The following is a 15000-nucleotide window of genomic DNA, read 5'->3' as shown; positions in this document are numbered from 1 at the left end:
TATATATTTTTGGAAGAGAGTAAGAAAAAGTAAATACCTTATGGTATTTGTTCAAGTTTTTACATTCTGAGTTCAAATCACAGCCAGGTCATCTTAGCAGTACTAGTCGAGTACTACAATTGATTTAACCTACAAATCGTAAGTCTGAAATAACTGGCCTTTAATCATAAAAATAATAATAACTGTTATATATGGAAAGCAGTTACTTTTCGGTTTGAGCGGCAGTTTTTAAAAATAATTTCCCCGTAACTAAAAAATTTTCTACTTCGTATACTGGTAGAATGTGTTTATAAAACATATTTTTCTCTTGGCTTTATTGAGAAAATTCTATAGTTTGTAAGATATTTGTTGTTTTTTTTCTTCAGTTTCTGCAATTTCAACCAATCAATGACGTCTATTGAGGTGAAAACATTCTGTGCCGTATGAATATGTCCCTCGTTTAAGAAACAGATTGGGTTTATTTACATTTCTGAAGAAAAAAATATACCCTTTTCCCCCACCCCTAGCCCTAACCCTAAAACAAATTGAAATGCAATTGATTGATACTAGGGTCATAATTATGGGTGACAATTTCATATGACACCGCTAGGAAAAACTGCCGTTCAAACCGAAAATATCCCTCTTTCCTCACGTAGAATACTTCTTCCATTTTACCTGAGAGCAAAGCTAATGCCCCCAATCTACTGTTCCTTTACTGCGTCTCTGTGTGCGCGTGTGTGTTCTTTTTTTTAACCAGTTGAGAATGGCCCTTAGTGGCTGACGATATGTGCATCTCTGATCACGAGCCGAAGTAGTTGGGGAGCATCATAGCCATGTGTTGAGAGGGATTCTTTGGGGTTTGAATAATTCACCTCTGGAAACATGGGTGTTTCGTTCAACATCCTTAAACAACCCTTATTCAGGGACCTTTTGAGCGAGATGGGTTACTCAAACTGAAGAAAATTCTAACTGGGCCCCCACCTGCAAGGTCATGTGCTGTTTATCTTGATATGAGATCACCATGTCGTGCACATATGGTTGTGATGCATGTGCCTGGTGTACCCTTATCAAAAAGGCAAAAGGGTAAAGACCCCCTTCGGTCATGAATGACCAAGGGGATTACACCTAGAAAGTTCCCTTCCAAGGCACATGTCTGGGTAATATTGCTTATGGAAGACCAGCAGTCGCTCATACATACCAGCCTCCCCCTCTCCACACCACTGATGTTATCCAAGGGAAAGGCAAAGGGGCTGATACAGCTCGGCACCGGTGACGTCGCATTAAAAAAAAACAGCCATGGATACACATGCAAAGATAAATCTAAATGTCCCCAACAGCATAATATATCCTCCTTTGTTTATGAGGCACATGTAACAGCAAACTATGGCACTGGCTGAACAGAGACCAAATTGCTACACAGGGTTCATGGAGGGAAAATTTAAAACCACAACCTTTAGGTACCCTAAGACATACAACAACCCTGTCAGTATTATACTTGATCATTCAAACACACACACACATAGAGACACACACACACACACACATTATATTATATATATATACTATATATATATATATCTATATATATATACTTTATTTAAACAGCAGGAAAATTAAACAAAACCTGTTACTCTGAGTTTCCGTTGCCGTTCATCGGACAGTTTTTTCAAAAACTGTCCGATGAACGGCAACGGGAAACTCAGATTAACAGGTTTTGTGAATTTTCTGCTGCTTTAAATAAAGCATATTACTCTACCACTGGTATTTGAGTACTCTTTTTTCCACCTTGTTTCACATTTATGTGTTTACTCCAGTATATACATATATATAAGGAAGCATTTGTTATAGAACAAACATTAAATTTGGGTCAACAACTTCACATAGAACAACATTTAATCATATATAAAAATCACCATGGTTCCCAAACACATTAATATAATACATATACATTGATTTATGTGTATGGGAACCATGGTGATTTTTATATATCATTAAATGTTTGAGGGGTGGTGGTTCTATGTAAAGTCGTTGACCCAAATTTAATGTTTGTTCTATAAACAATGCTTCCTTATCTTCGTCTCATCTATATTTGAGCCTTTCTTTTGCAGTCCTATAAACCCTTTTTGTTTCTGTAAAAAGAGACAAATATTATTTCTTGTTGTATCATCATCATCATTGTTTAATGTCCGTTTTCCATGCTGCATGGGTTAGACGGTTCGACTGGGGTCTGGAAAGCCAGGAGGCTGCACCAGGCCCCAATCTGATTTGGCAAGGTTTCTACAGCTGCACCAATCTGATTTGGCAGAGTTTCTACAGCTGGATGCCCTTCCTAATGCGAACAACTCCAGGAGTGTAGTGGGTGCTTTTACGTGCCACCAGCAGAGGGGCCAGGCATCGACCACAATCGGATGGAGCTTTCTACGTGCCACCAGCAGGGAAGCCAGTCAAGGCGGTGCTGGCATCAGCCACATTCTGACGGTGCTTTCTACGTGCCACTGGCACAGAAGCCAATCAAGGTAGGGGGGCTGGCATCAGCCACATTTGGATGGTGCTTTTTACATGCCACCAGCTCTGGGACCGAAACTACAATTTCCATTTGACTGTGATTTGAGATATATATATATATATATATATATATATATATATTTTCAATTCCCAGACCAGGTGTTGTGAATGTTTATTGAGCGAAAGCACCTAAAGCTCCACGAGGCTCCGGCAGGGGTGGCGGCGACCCCTGCTGTACTCTTTCACCACAACTTTCTCTTACTCTTTCTTCTCTTGGCCTGCATGCTTAGCCAGCGGGGTGGTGTCTTTTGAAGGCTAAAACAATGCGAAGCGCATTGTGACCAGCGATGTGTAGCGACATCTGATAGCCTGGTCGGTCACGGTGATATATATATATATGTAAGAGAATTGATTCAAGGGCTGGAAAGACACCTGGGTCTCTAAATGAAGCTGAGTTTTATTTGAAGTTTTTGAAATTTTTGAATTTTTTCCTTAAATTATAAGACAGGTTTCAAACTGGTGTTTTAGTTCAAATGAACTTTTAAAAAAAGTATTTAAAAAGAAAACTACCATTTATTTTAAGAGTTAGCTGCACTTTCAGCTCATTAATCAACTTTCTTATATTCCTACTAGTATGAAAATATATCTCTTTTGTGTGTGCGTGTGAGCACGAATCGCAATTTCACATTCCGGTTGGACTGAAAGGAAGCACGTTTCTTTCCTGCAATGTCAACTGGAAATAACAAAGATTTTGGCCCCTTACCAACTGAGCTGCTCCTTTCTGTACAGTTAATTACGAGGCATTGTAGTGGCTGTGTGGTAAGTAGCTTGCTTAACAACCACATGATTCTAGGTTCAGTCCCACTGCATGGCACCTTGGGCAAGTGTCTTCTACTATAGCCTTGGGCCAACCAAAGCCTTGTGAGTGGATTTGGTAGACGGAAACTGAAAGAAGCCCATCATATATGTATGTGTGTGTGTGTATATATATATATGTGTATATATATATATATATAACGCCATGATAGACCATTAGCTCCTACACACAATTTTTCTCTCCTTGTTTCTTTTCTGTGTATCTTTCTGTCGAAGAGCATAGGCTCGAAACATAAAAGACTTGTTCTATTTCTATTCCTGAGCGCCATACTAATACATTTGTTTGTTTGTACTCCACCTGCCTTCGTCTTTTGTTTATTTTCGTAAACCTTCCCGTTATATATATATATATATATAAAATACAAAATGGGACAAGAATGCAAACGGCGTACGTACACTTTGTTCTCATATATATATATATATAATTATATATATATATATATGTATGTATGTATGTATGTATGTATGCATGTGTGTATCTGTGTCTGTATTTGTCCCCCAATCCTCGCTTGATGCTGGTGTGTTTACGTCCCCGTAACTTAGCAGTTCGGCAAAAGACACCGATAGAATAAGTACTAGGCTTACAAAGAATAAGTCCTGAGGTCGATTTGCTCGACTAAAGGCGGTGCTCCAGCATGGCCGCAGTCAAATGACTGAAACAAGTAAAAGCGTAAAAGAGAACATAGTAAAAGCATGATTGAACATAACAGAACGCCATAGATTGTCATAGAATGTAATATAATAGCATAGGGTGTAATAGAAAGATATATCACAGAATATCATAGAATGTAATAGAACGCCTCAAAGAATGGTGTAGAATGTAATGTAAAGCTCATAGGGTCTTTATGAATGTTATAAAATGTCAAAAAATGAAATAATAGAATGTCAACAAATTGTCACCATGGAAACGCCATAGACTGTAAAAAGAACAATAAATTATTAAACAAACACTACACACGTTCCTCACTCTCTCTCTCTCTTTTTATATATATGTATATATATATATATATATTGGTAAAAACGGTAAGATAACAAAAGAAAGAAAGCGACCTCAATATTATGTAAATAGAGGAAATTTATCTGTAAATTAATATGTTACCATTATTCAATAGCCAAGATAAAACTCTGAGTTTCGGATGCCGAGGTGGAAATCCACAACACCATCTCCTTGGTTATCTGGCCATGGTGTTGTGGATTTCCACTTCGGCATCCGAAACTCAGAGTTTTATCTTGGCTATTGAATAATGGTAACATATTAATTTACAGATATGTATATATATATATATATATATAGTCAATAATACATATATAACTATAATATATAATATATATAGTCAATAATATATATTATATATATATATATATGTATCTGAGAGGCACCACTATGCCGAAATAGCAGTCAAACCCTGACTCTAAAAACCACCTAAAAAGTTATCCAGTAATATCTTTTTGCTAGTATATTTTGTCTCTCTGTCTTATCTCATGGTGCGATATGAACTTTTTAGGTGGTTTTTAAAGTCAGGGTTTGACTGCTATTTCGGCATGGTGGTGTCTCTCAGACACCCTTATTTATAGTTGTAAAAAATTATTACCTTTGTATGGTATTTATTCCCATGCTGGCCACTTGATAATATCGATATTTAATATCGATATTATCCTTATTTATAAATTTATATATATATATATATATATATTATAGATATATATATATGTATATATATACTTTATTTAAAGCAGCAGAAAATTCAACAAAACTTGTTACTCGGAGTTTCACGTTCCCATTCGTCAGACAGTTTTTTCTAGCAAAAACTGTCCGACAAACGGGAACGCGAAACTCAGAGTAACAAGTTTTGTTCAATTTTCTGCTGCTTTAAATAAAGTATATTACTCTACCACTGGTATTTGAGTACTCTTTTTTCCACCTTGTTTCACATTTATGTGTTTACTCCGGTATATATATGTATATATATATATATATATGTGTATGTATATATACATTGCCTGGGTCGGCCAGGCTGTCCGGTGCCAAGTCAGATCTGCTGGCCACAGCATTTGCTCCATTGTGTTCAGTCTCTCACCATTTCTCCTCCATCTTGTTCCAAACACCTTTCTTAAGTCATCGTCCTCACTGATAGGAGATCTTCGAGTGATTTCTTCCATTTGCGCTGGTACCACTCGGCAACTGCACGGATTGATTCACCGTCTGTCTGTGAACCTTGCGACGTGACAGGCCAATCACATCTCTGTGCGGTGGTATTCTGCGACAATGTCCTTCACTCCAGTTCCTATTCCTGATCAGGAATATATATACATATATATATATATATATATATAAACAAGAATCTTATTGATAGTTGCCCAGCTAAGCCAGTCTCACTGCAGTCCGACAAAGGCTTAGCTGATCGAAACTTTGGAGTCACTGCCAATAAAATTCTCGTATAAGAATAATAAAGGATAGAGTAACCCATCAAATTAATTGATTAATGTAAAATTGTTTTTAGTATAACCAAACATAAAAACAACCATTCATATACATATATACATTCATATACAGCGGTGGTGCCCCAGCATGGCCGTGGCCTTCGGGCTAAAACATTTTTAAGGATTTAAGGAGATATATATATATATATATATATATCATCATCATCATCGTTTAACGTCCGTTTTCTGTGCTAGCACGGGCTGGACGGTTAAATATATATATATATATATACATATACAGGGTTGGCCAAAAGTCACCCAACAGTAAATCAAAATTCCATAAATACTTAAAATTCAATTTCATTTATTCATTCCAATTATGAATGTTTAATTGAATGCTGGTAATTAAAATCACCATTTTCTTCAACATTTGTCTATTTATTAGCGAAGTCTTGTTAACTTGTTAAACATAAATAAATCTTGGAATTAAACAGTTTTGATTTACTGCCAGGTGACTTTTGACCAATGCTGTATGTATGTATATATATATGTGTGTGTGTGTGTGTAATTGTTTTTTGAAGAAGTGGACCTTGAGGCACATAATGCTATAAATAATAACATGTAAATATTGGGTCGAAAAACCCGTTTGAATAGAAAAAGTTGAAGGCTGCCATTTTAAACCCAAATTTACACACTGTTACTTATAGCTTTATTTACTTCAAGACTCACCGTTCTTTAAAAGTATCTATGTATATACATACATATATACATATGTGTATATATAAATATATATATATATATATCAAGAGAGAAAGAGAGAGATACATTCCAAAAATACATAAGTATATATACAAATATATATGCAGACATATACATACACACACACTATATACACAACAAATATATACACACACACATACATATATGTACACACATACACAAATATATATACAGTGGGACAGAGACAGACATACAGATAGAAAGTGAGTGTGACATACATATAAACAGACATACACACACACATATGGTAATATGTATGCATATACACACACATATCTACACATGCATATACATACATATATACACACATACATACACATACATACACATACACACACATACATACACATACATATATACACACATATATATATGTACATACATACATACACATACACACATACATATATACACACATACATACACATACATATATACAAACATACATACACATACATATATACACACATACATATATACACACATACATATATACACACACATACATACACATACATATATGTACATACATACGTACACACACACACACAAATATATAAATATAGGCGCAGGCATGGTTGTGTGGTTACATTATGAAGATTGCTTCGTAGCCCCATGGTTTTGGTTTCAATGCCATTGGATGGCACTTTGGGTGAGTGTCTTAGATGGCAGTCTCGAACTGACCAATACCTTGTAATTTAAATGTAGCAGAGGTAAACTGCATGGAAGCCCATTGTTTGTGTGTGTGCATTGCCGACGTCATTCCAAGCTGCAGACGCTCCCATGCGATTCTTGCCATCAGAAAAACGGTGAACTTGTAATTGGCACATTAAATACCAGTAATTAATGCTGTTAACATTCTCAAACTGTGATACAAAATAAATAAATTTTTAAAAATGTGTTTTGTTAAAAATACATGCAGGTACATAAAAACAATAGATATACGCATACACTAGAGACATACATATATACATATAAGCATGTAAACATGCAGATATCATCATCATCATCGTTTAACGTCCGTTTTCCATGCTAGCATGGGTTATATATACGCGTGCATAAACACATGCATTTATGCATGCATAAACATATATATATATATATATATATATACTCAAAATAAGCAACAAGAATGACTCCGGTAATTTGGTACGATCGTTCGTACTACATTATTTTATTAAATGTTGTAAAGTATTACTTACAACATCTAATGAAATGATGTAGTACGAAACGATCGTACCAAATTACCGGAGTCATTCTTGTTGCTTATTTTGATTATAATCACCCCACGGATTTTTATGGATAACACCATACAAAATTCTGGTGCATCTGAATTAAGTACCATATTCATTTGAATCTAAATTTTTGCTGAACTTTATATATAGATATATATATATTATATATATACTATATATATATATATTTACATACACACACAACACATATATTATATATATCACATCATCGACCAGACTATAAGATGTTGTTATACATTGCTGATCACAAGTACTTCCTAATGATGCCACCCACTGGCAAGACAATATATATATAATATATATATATATATATATATATATATATATATACACACACACAAGACACTTAGTTGCGTTACTAAAGGGAACTATTATAGTTCTTAAATTTGAAAGAAATGGGGAGGCTGATTCGCTGCTGTAAAGGTAACAGTTTGACTGAGGACAGATGAGCCAGAAGGCTGGACCAGGCTCTAATCTGATCTGGCAAAGTTTGTACAGCTGGATGCCCTTCCTAATACCTATTTCTTTATTACCCACAAGGGGCCAAACACAGAGGAGACAAACAAGGACAGACATAGGTATTAAGTCGATTACATCGACCCCAGTCGGTGTAACTGGTACTTAATTTATCGACCCCGAAAGGATGAAAGGCAAAGTCGACCTCGGCAGAACTTGAACTCACAATGTAACAGCAGACGAAATACCGCTAAGCTAACGTTTCTACCAGCTCACCTCCCTTCATAATACCAACCACTCTGAGGGTGTAGTGGGTGCTTTTACATGCCATCAGCACGAGGGCCAGTCCAGCGGCACTGGCAACGACCACGCTTGAAGGTTGTCTTTATATAAATATATATACAAAGAATGGAAGTTTAATTAACAGGTGATCTAAACGATTAGGTACGCCAGGTAAGTGCTGTAATGGATTACTGGGGCTCCAAGGTTATAGCCGAGACTGCAATTATGGAACCATTGCAGATTTCTGATGCAGCGGATGTAGAATTATAAAAGAGGACAACAAACATTAAGGCAAGGCAAACATCTCAAATTATATACAATATTATTATTGGAAAAAATTTGAAGTCTTACAGCCGAGTATGGGATATTCCGTCAGCAGAGACAAATAGGAAAAAATAGGGAAAATGAGAATGATATATATTAATGAAATGACGACATAAATATGTATATATATATGTATATATATATATATATGTATATATACAATTAGGGTTCAGTTGAGTTAGGTACTTGAATTGAGGCACCTTGCAAGGTCTGAGTTACATGTATCCTCAACAATATTCAGTAAATATCAGACTTGCATAAGTACTGGCCACATGATTTTCTTGCAGTTTATACAGATAATAATAGGACCCAGCTGAGTGAAGATGTCCACTCTTTGTTACTCATGGATATATATATATATATATATATATATAATAATAATAAATATTAGGGAATAAATCCAAATTTACAGGGAAAAATCAGATTAAGGATTGAATCCAATTTTATAGTAAAATATAATATAATATTAATTAGAGACAAAACCACTATTATGCAAATCAAACAAAGAAAGACTTAATCCAATACATAAAAAATTTTATATAAATTAAATATAATTAAGATATCCACTACGATCGTTTCTTGTCACTTCAATGGACATTCATCAGGTGGTTTCAAGACCTAAAATATAATCAATATTTTTAAGATATAAAGTGACAAGAAATGATCGTAGTGGATATCTTAATTATATTTAATTTATATAAAATTTTTTATGTATTGGATTAAGTCTTTCTTTGTTTGATTTGCATAATAGTGGTTTTGTCTCTAATTAATATTATATATATATATATATATATATATATATATATAAAATTATATCACTGATTAAGTAAAAAAAAAAATATGGATTTGGTATTAATCTTTATTTTGTTCGACGATCGTTTCAACCAATCTTCTTTCTGTCCCTTAGGGGTGGGATTCTATGCATCACGTTGTGTCGCATTCATTTTTGCATCCTGGGCCACATCAGATACATTCTTACACAAAGTGGTGTCTTGCTAAAGAGCTTGAGTTTGGGCAGCCATGTTGTTCCTTGACCACTAGAATTAGGGAATGGTCTTGTTGTTATTTGACCACTCAAGTTAACAAGATGGGTTGAAATGATCACTGTACAAAATAAAGATTAATACCAAATCTGTCTACCATTTACTTAATCCATAATTATTATCTCAATTAACACTGTGGAATTCCTTAAGTAGTTAGTGACAATTGAATTTTTCCTTTTCAGTTTCATATTGTCTATAGCTGCCTTTGTTATTTTATATATGGTTCTGGGTTCAGTCCCACTGCAAGGCACCATGGGGAAGTGTCTTCTACTATAGCCTTGGGCCAATCAAAGCTTTGTGAGTGAATTTGGTAGACGGAAATTGAAAGAAGGCTGTTGTGTATTATATATATATATATATATATATGTATGTATGTATGTATGTATGTATATATCTGTGTGTGTATGTGTCTGTGTTTCTGTGTTTGTCCCCCGACTGATTGACAACCAATGATGATGTGTTTATATCCCATAACTTAGCGGTTCAGCAAAATAGGCCGATAGAATAAATACTAGGCTTACAAAGAGTAAGTCCTGGGGGGTCGAGTTCTTCAACTGAAACCCTTTAAGGCAGTGCTCCAGCATGGCCACAGTAAAAATGACTGAAACAAATAAAAGAATATACACACACACACACAGGGTGGGTCAAAAGTCACATGCAAAAATAAGTTCAAATATGTTCTGGAATTGTCAAAGACATTCTTCAATTTTTCTAAAATTGAATAAAATAATGACAAATACACAAATACTTGCACATGAACAAAATTAATAATAATAATAATAATAATAATAATAATAATAATAATAATAATAATAATAGTAATAATAATAATGATAATTTAACATAACTAAAATGTTGACTGTTTTGAAGTGTGACTTTTGGCTTACCCTGTATGTACGTGTGTATATGGATGGGTGTGTGTGTGTGTGTCATCATCATCACCATCGTTTAACATCTACTTTCCGTGCTGGCACGGGTTGGATGGTTTGAGTGAGGGCTGGTGAGCCAGAAGACTGCACCAGGTTCCTATCTGATCTGGCAAGGTTTCTACAGCTGGATGCCCTTCTAATGCCATAGTATATATATATAGTATATCTATATATTATATATATATATATATATATATAGATATATATACACATATATATATATATATTTATAACAAATGAAAGACAGACGATGGAATATACGAGAATATAGTATTAATCACAACAATTGTTTCGAGTCAATGCTGGATGTGCTGAAACAATTGTTGTGATTAATACTATATTTTCATATATTCCATCTTCTGTCTTTCATTTGTTATTTACCTAACAATCACTCTGAAAGTGACCGTGCTCTACCAGTAAGCTACCAGGTGTAAACCATTCATTTTATTATATATATATATATATAACAGTGTAATTATTTTGGTTTTTAGTACTGATATAAAGTTGTTATAAACAGTTTATCCTTCTATGTTGGAAATCTATATGGCATTCTACAACTGAAGAAAGTAGTTTCTTTCAAACTGGTGTAATGTTTTCATTGATTGATTAAATGGAGTCACTTGAAACGGTTGTAATGCACTGATACCAGGACATCGTTGTTACTTATTTATGCGGAGAGAATCCCTGGAGAAGGACATCATGCTTGGAATGGTCAGTGGCAAGAGAGGAAGAGGCCGACCAAGAACCCGCTGGCTTGACACCATCAGGAGTGATACCGGAATGGACATGGCCAGTCTGAAGGAAGTAGCCCAGGATAGAACTGACTGGAGGACACCGATCCAACGAGTGACCGAGAGTTGACTTCGACTGAGCAGATAGAGAGAGATGTATGTATGTATGTATGTATCAATCTATATGAAGGTATGTAGCCTACAGGTCAGGGTGTTGCATTCATAATTGCTAGATAGTGGGTTCAATTCCAGAACCAAGCCATATATTGTGTTCTTGAGCAAAACACTTCATTTCACGTTGCTCCAGTCTGCTCAGCTCTCAATGGTTAACCCTGTGACGGAGTGGCTTTCTGGCCAGGAGAAACGTTGGCCTGCTCACCTAACCAATGGAGTGGCATCATTCGGGAGCCAAAAATAATGCAAAGCACATTGTGACCAGTGATGTATAACAACTTGCAATAGTCTGGTCAATCACATGACCACGTGATATATGTGCATGTGCACGCACGCACACGTGCACACACACACACGTGCACACATAAATGCATGTGCACATATATAATTATACAAACACACACATGCAGTCAATAATTCTTCACACAAACAAAAACAAAATAAAAAAAAAAAAAGAAGAAAAAAAAGTCAAACAAAGGTTTGAGAGATTGGTTGGAACTAGTTTAAATCAGATTGCAACCATTTTGTGTTGTGTCTGAAGAATCCTCAGATTCACAAGCAGTTTCGGATTTTTTTTTTTTAGGATCCAAAGGTTTGGTTAGTGGATTCCCCCATTCCTCTTCTGGTGGTAACTGTCTAAACCAACTTTTATTTTTATCAACATCAGGTGTGACTATAAGAAATAATTCCGTATGATTGTTATTCAACTGTTCACAGAGATGGACGAGAAGCTCGTCATCGTTACCAATCTCGACCGGTGCCTTATTATTGGAGTCCAAGCTGTAGTAGACGTTACCGATTTTCCTGATGGTAATCCAGTGCTTGCCCTGAGAAATGAGTTTCATGATTATGTTGCCACACGGAATGTTCAGTATAAAACCTTCAATGTTCTCCAAAACTAAACATTTCAAATTCCTTGGTGGCCAGCGTCATGGAGAAGAATGGGATGAAAAAGAAGAAAAAGAAGAAAAAAAAAAGAAAAAGAGAAACATGAGATAAGTTTGGACTGAGTCAGCGTTGATACATCAGCAAGACATGTAGAGCCAATTAGGTCGATAATTACACACACTTCAGCAAAAACACACACAGATACATACAATATCAAAACCTTTAGAAAAAGGAATTCAACTAAGAATCATCATCATCATCTTATTTAAAGCTCTCATTACTGGCTGGAGTCATTTTGCTGTCTGCTTTCTCTCATAACACTCAATTAATGTTTCTATATTCATCATTTCTGAGGATCAGATAAATGTCCTGCTTTTTCTCACTGGTTAATCTAATTAATATATTAATTATATATATATGTATATAGGTGTGTGGAAAAGTGCCAATCCCTAGCGGTTGAGGGAACCCGTGGAAGAGGTAGACCCAGAAAAACCTGGGACGAGGTGGTGAAGCACGATCTTTGAAATTTAGGCCTCACCGAAGCAATGACTAGTGACCGAGACCTTTGGAAATATGCTGTGCATGAGAAGACCTGGCAGGACAAGTGAGTCCATACCACGTCCCTTGCCAGGGATGTAGCCAGCCCACCTATGCATGCCTTTCCTTCCTTTAGACACACGAAGACCTGTTGAGGCAAGCAAAGTCGAAATCGAACCTCATCCAACGACTGGCCCCCATGCCAACCTCCCTTCATTGGACATTAAACTCTGCTTGTGAAGACCTGTTGGGGCAAGTGAAATCGGAATCGAAATTGAACCAATCCTATGACTGGCACCCGGCAGTTGCCAGTGCCGCTGGACTGACTCCTGTGCAGGTGGCAAGTAAAGAAACACCATTTCGATCCTGTGCTTGAGGAGATCTATTGAGTCAAGTACACCAACATCAAAAATCAATGGAAACTGCAGTTGTGATCCCTGTGCCGGTGGCACATAAAAAGCATCATCCGAACGTAACCGATGCCAGCGCCGCCCTGACTGGCTTCCGTGCTGATGGCACGTAAAAAGCACCAATCCAATCGTGGCTGTTGCCAACCTCGCCTGGTACGTAAAAAGCACCCACTACACTCACGGAGTGGTTGGCGTTAGGAAGGGCATCCAGCTGTAGAAACACTGCCAGATCAGACTGGAGCCTGGTGCAGCCTTCCGGCTTCCCAGATCCCTGGTCGAACCGTCCAACCCATGCTACCATGGAAAACGGACGTTAAACGATGATGATGATGATGATATATATATATATATATATATATATATATATATATAAATTAATCGAAAGAAACACAGAGCATTTCAAAATAAATACAGTAACGAAAGGGTTAAATAATAAGGCACTAAAAGAGAATGACTCTCCCCAGACACAATAAAATATGCTTCAAAACACAAACTCACATAAAGAATCTTGCAAACCAAATCCAAAATCGAAGTATTCTACTTCATATATTCCACAATTAACTTTTATACTCAACCAGCCAAGAGGTATTGTGTATTCAATTTTAACTGCATTTTGCCCATATTTGCCTTCTAAGTTCTAATTACATCAAGATCAATTGTGCCTCTCATATTTCTGGCATTGATAACATTAAATACCAGTTGACTACTGGGGGGGGGGCAATGTAATCGACCTATCCTTTCTCCACTCCGCACTCTGTAATTGCTAGCCTTCAGCCAAAATATGATACCATTATTTCCTGTAATTTTATTTATATTTACATCCTCATCCTCAAAGGCGGCGATCTGGCAGAAAGGGGTAGCTGTATTTTGTCTGCCGTTCATTGTGAGTTCAAATTCTGCCGAGGTCGACTTTGCCTTTCATCCTTCATGGGGTCGATAAATTATTATCCAGTTACGCACTGGGGGCGATGCAATCGACTTAATCCCTTTGTCTGTCCTTGTTTGTCCTCTCTATGTTTAGCCCCTTGTGGGTAGTAAAGAAATATATATTTACATCCTCATCACTATAATTAGTAACTTTAATAATGTACGTTTTCCGACATTGTCACCAATTGGGAAAATCAAATTCACAGAAACAAACTAAAAAGGTCAGAATTATGACAAAGTTTAGTAAAACATTCAATGTCGTAATTGATGGCTCTGGTGGTAGAAATGTTAGCAGGAGTGGTTGTGTGGTAAGTAGCTTGCTTATCAACCACATAGTTCTAGATTCATTCCCACTGCATGGCACCTTCGGAAGTGTCTTCTACTATAGCCTCGGGCCAACCAAAGCCTTGTGAGAGGATTTGGCAGAGGGAAACTGAAAGAAGCCCGTCGTATATATGTCATCATCATTGTTTAAACGTCCG

General features: G+C 36.2%; 1 protein-coding gene across 2 annotated transcripts in view; it reads right to left on the bottom strand.

Moving 5' to 3' along the window:
- Window positions 1-12235: 12235 nt before the first annotated feature.
- Window positions 12236-15000, bottom strand: part of LOC115223467 (josephin-1-like) — a 14909-nt gene continuing 12144 nt past the window's right edge. For both annotated transcript variants that reach the window (XM_029794055.2, XM_036512471.1), the window contains exon 4: window positions 12236-12671. In XM_029794055.2, coding sequence (XP_029649915.1) covers window positions 12260-12671 — 412 coding nt within the window. In that variant the 3' untranslated portion in view covers window positions 12236-12259. The remainder of the gene's footprint in view (window positions 12672-15000) is intronic.

Source organism: Octopus sinensis, linkage group LG23, assembly GCF_006345805.1.
Source record: "Octopus sinensis linkage group LG23, ASM634580v1, whole genome shotgun sequence".
Taxonomy (NCBI): domain Eukaryota; kingdom Metazoa; phylum Mollusca; class Cephalopoda; order Octopoda; family Octopodidae; genus Octopus; species Octopus sinensis.
Note: the sequence above shows the minus strand (reverse complement) of the source record. Positions and strands in the feature narration are given on the sequence as shown.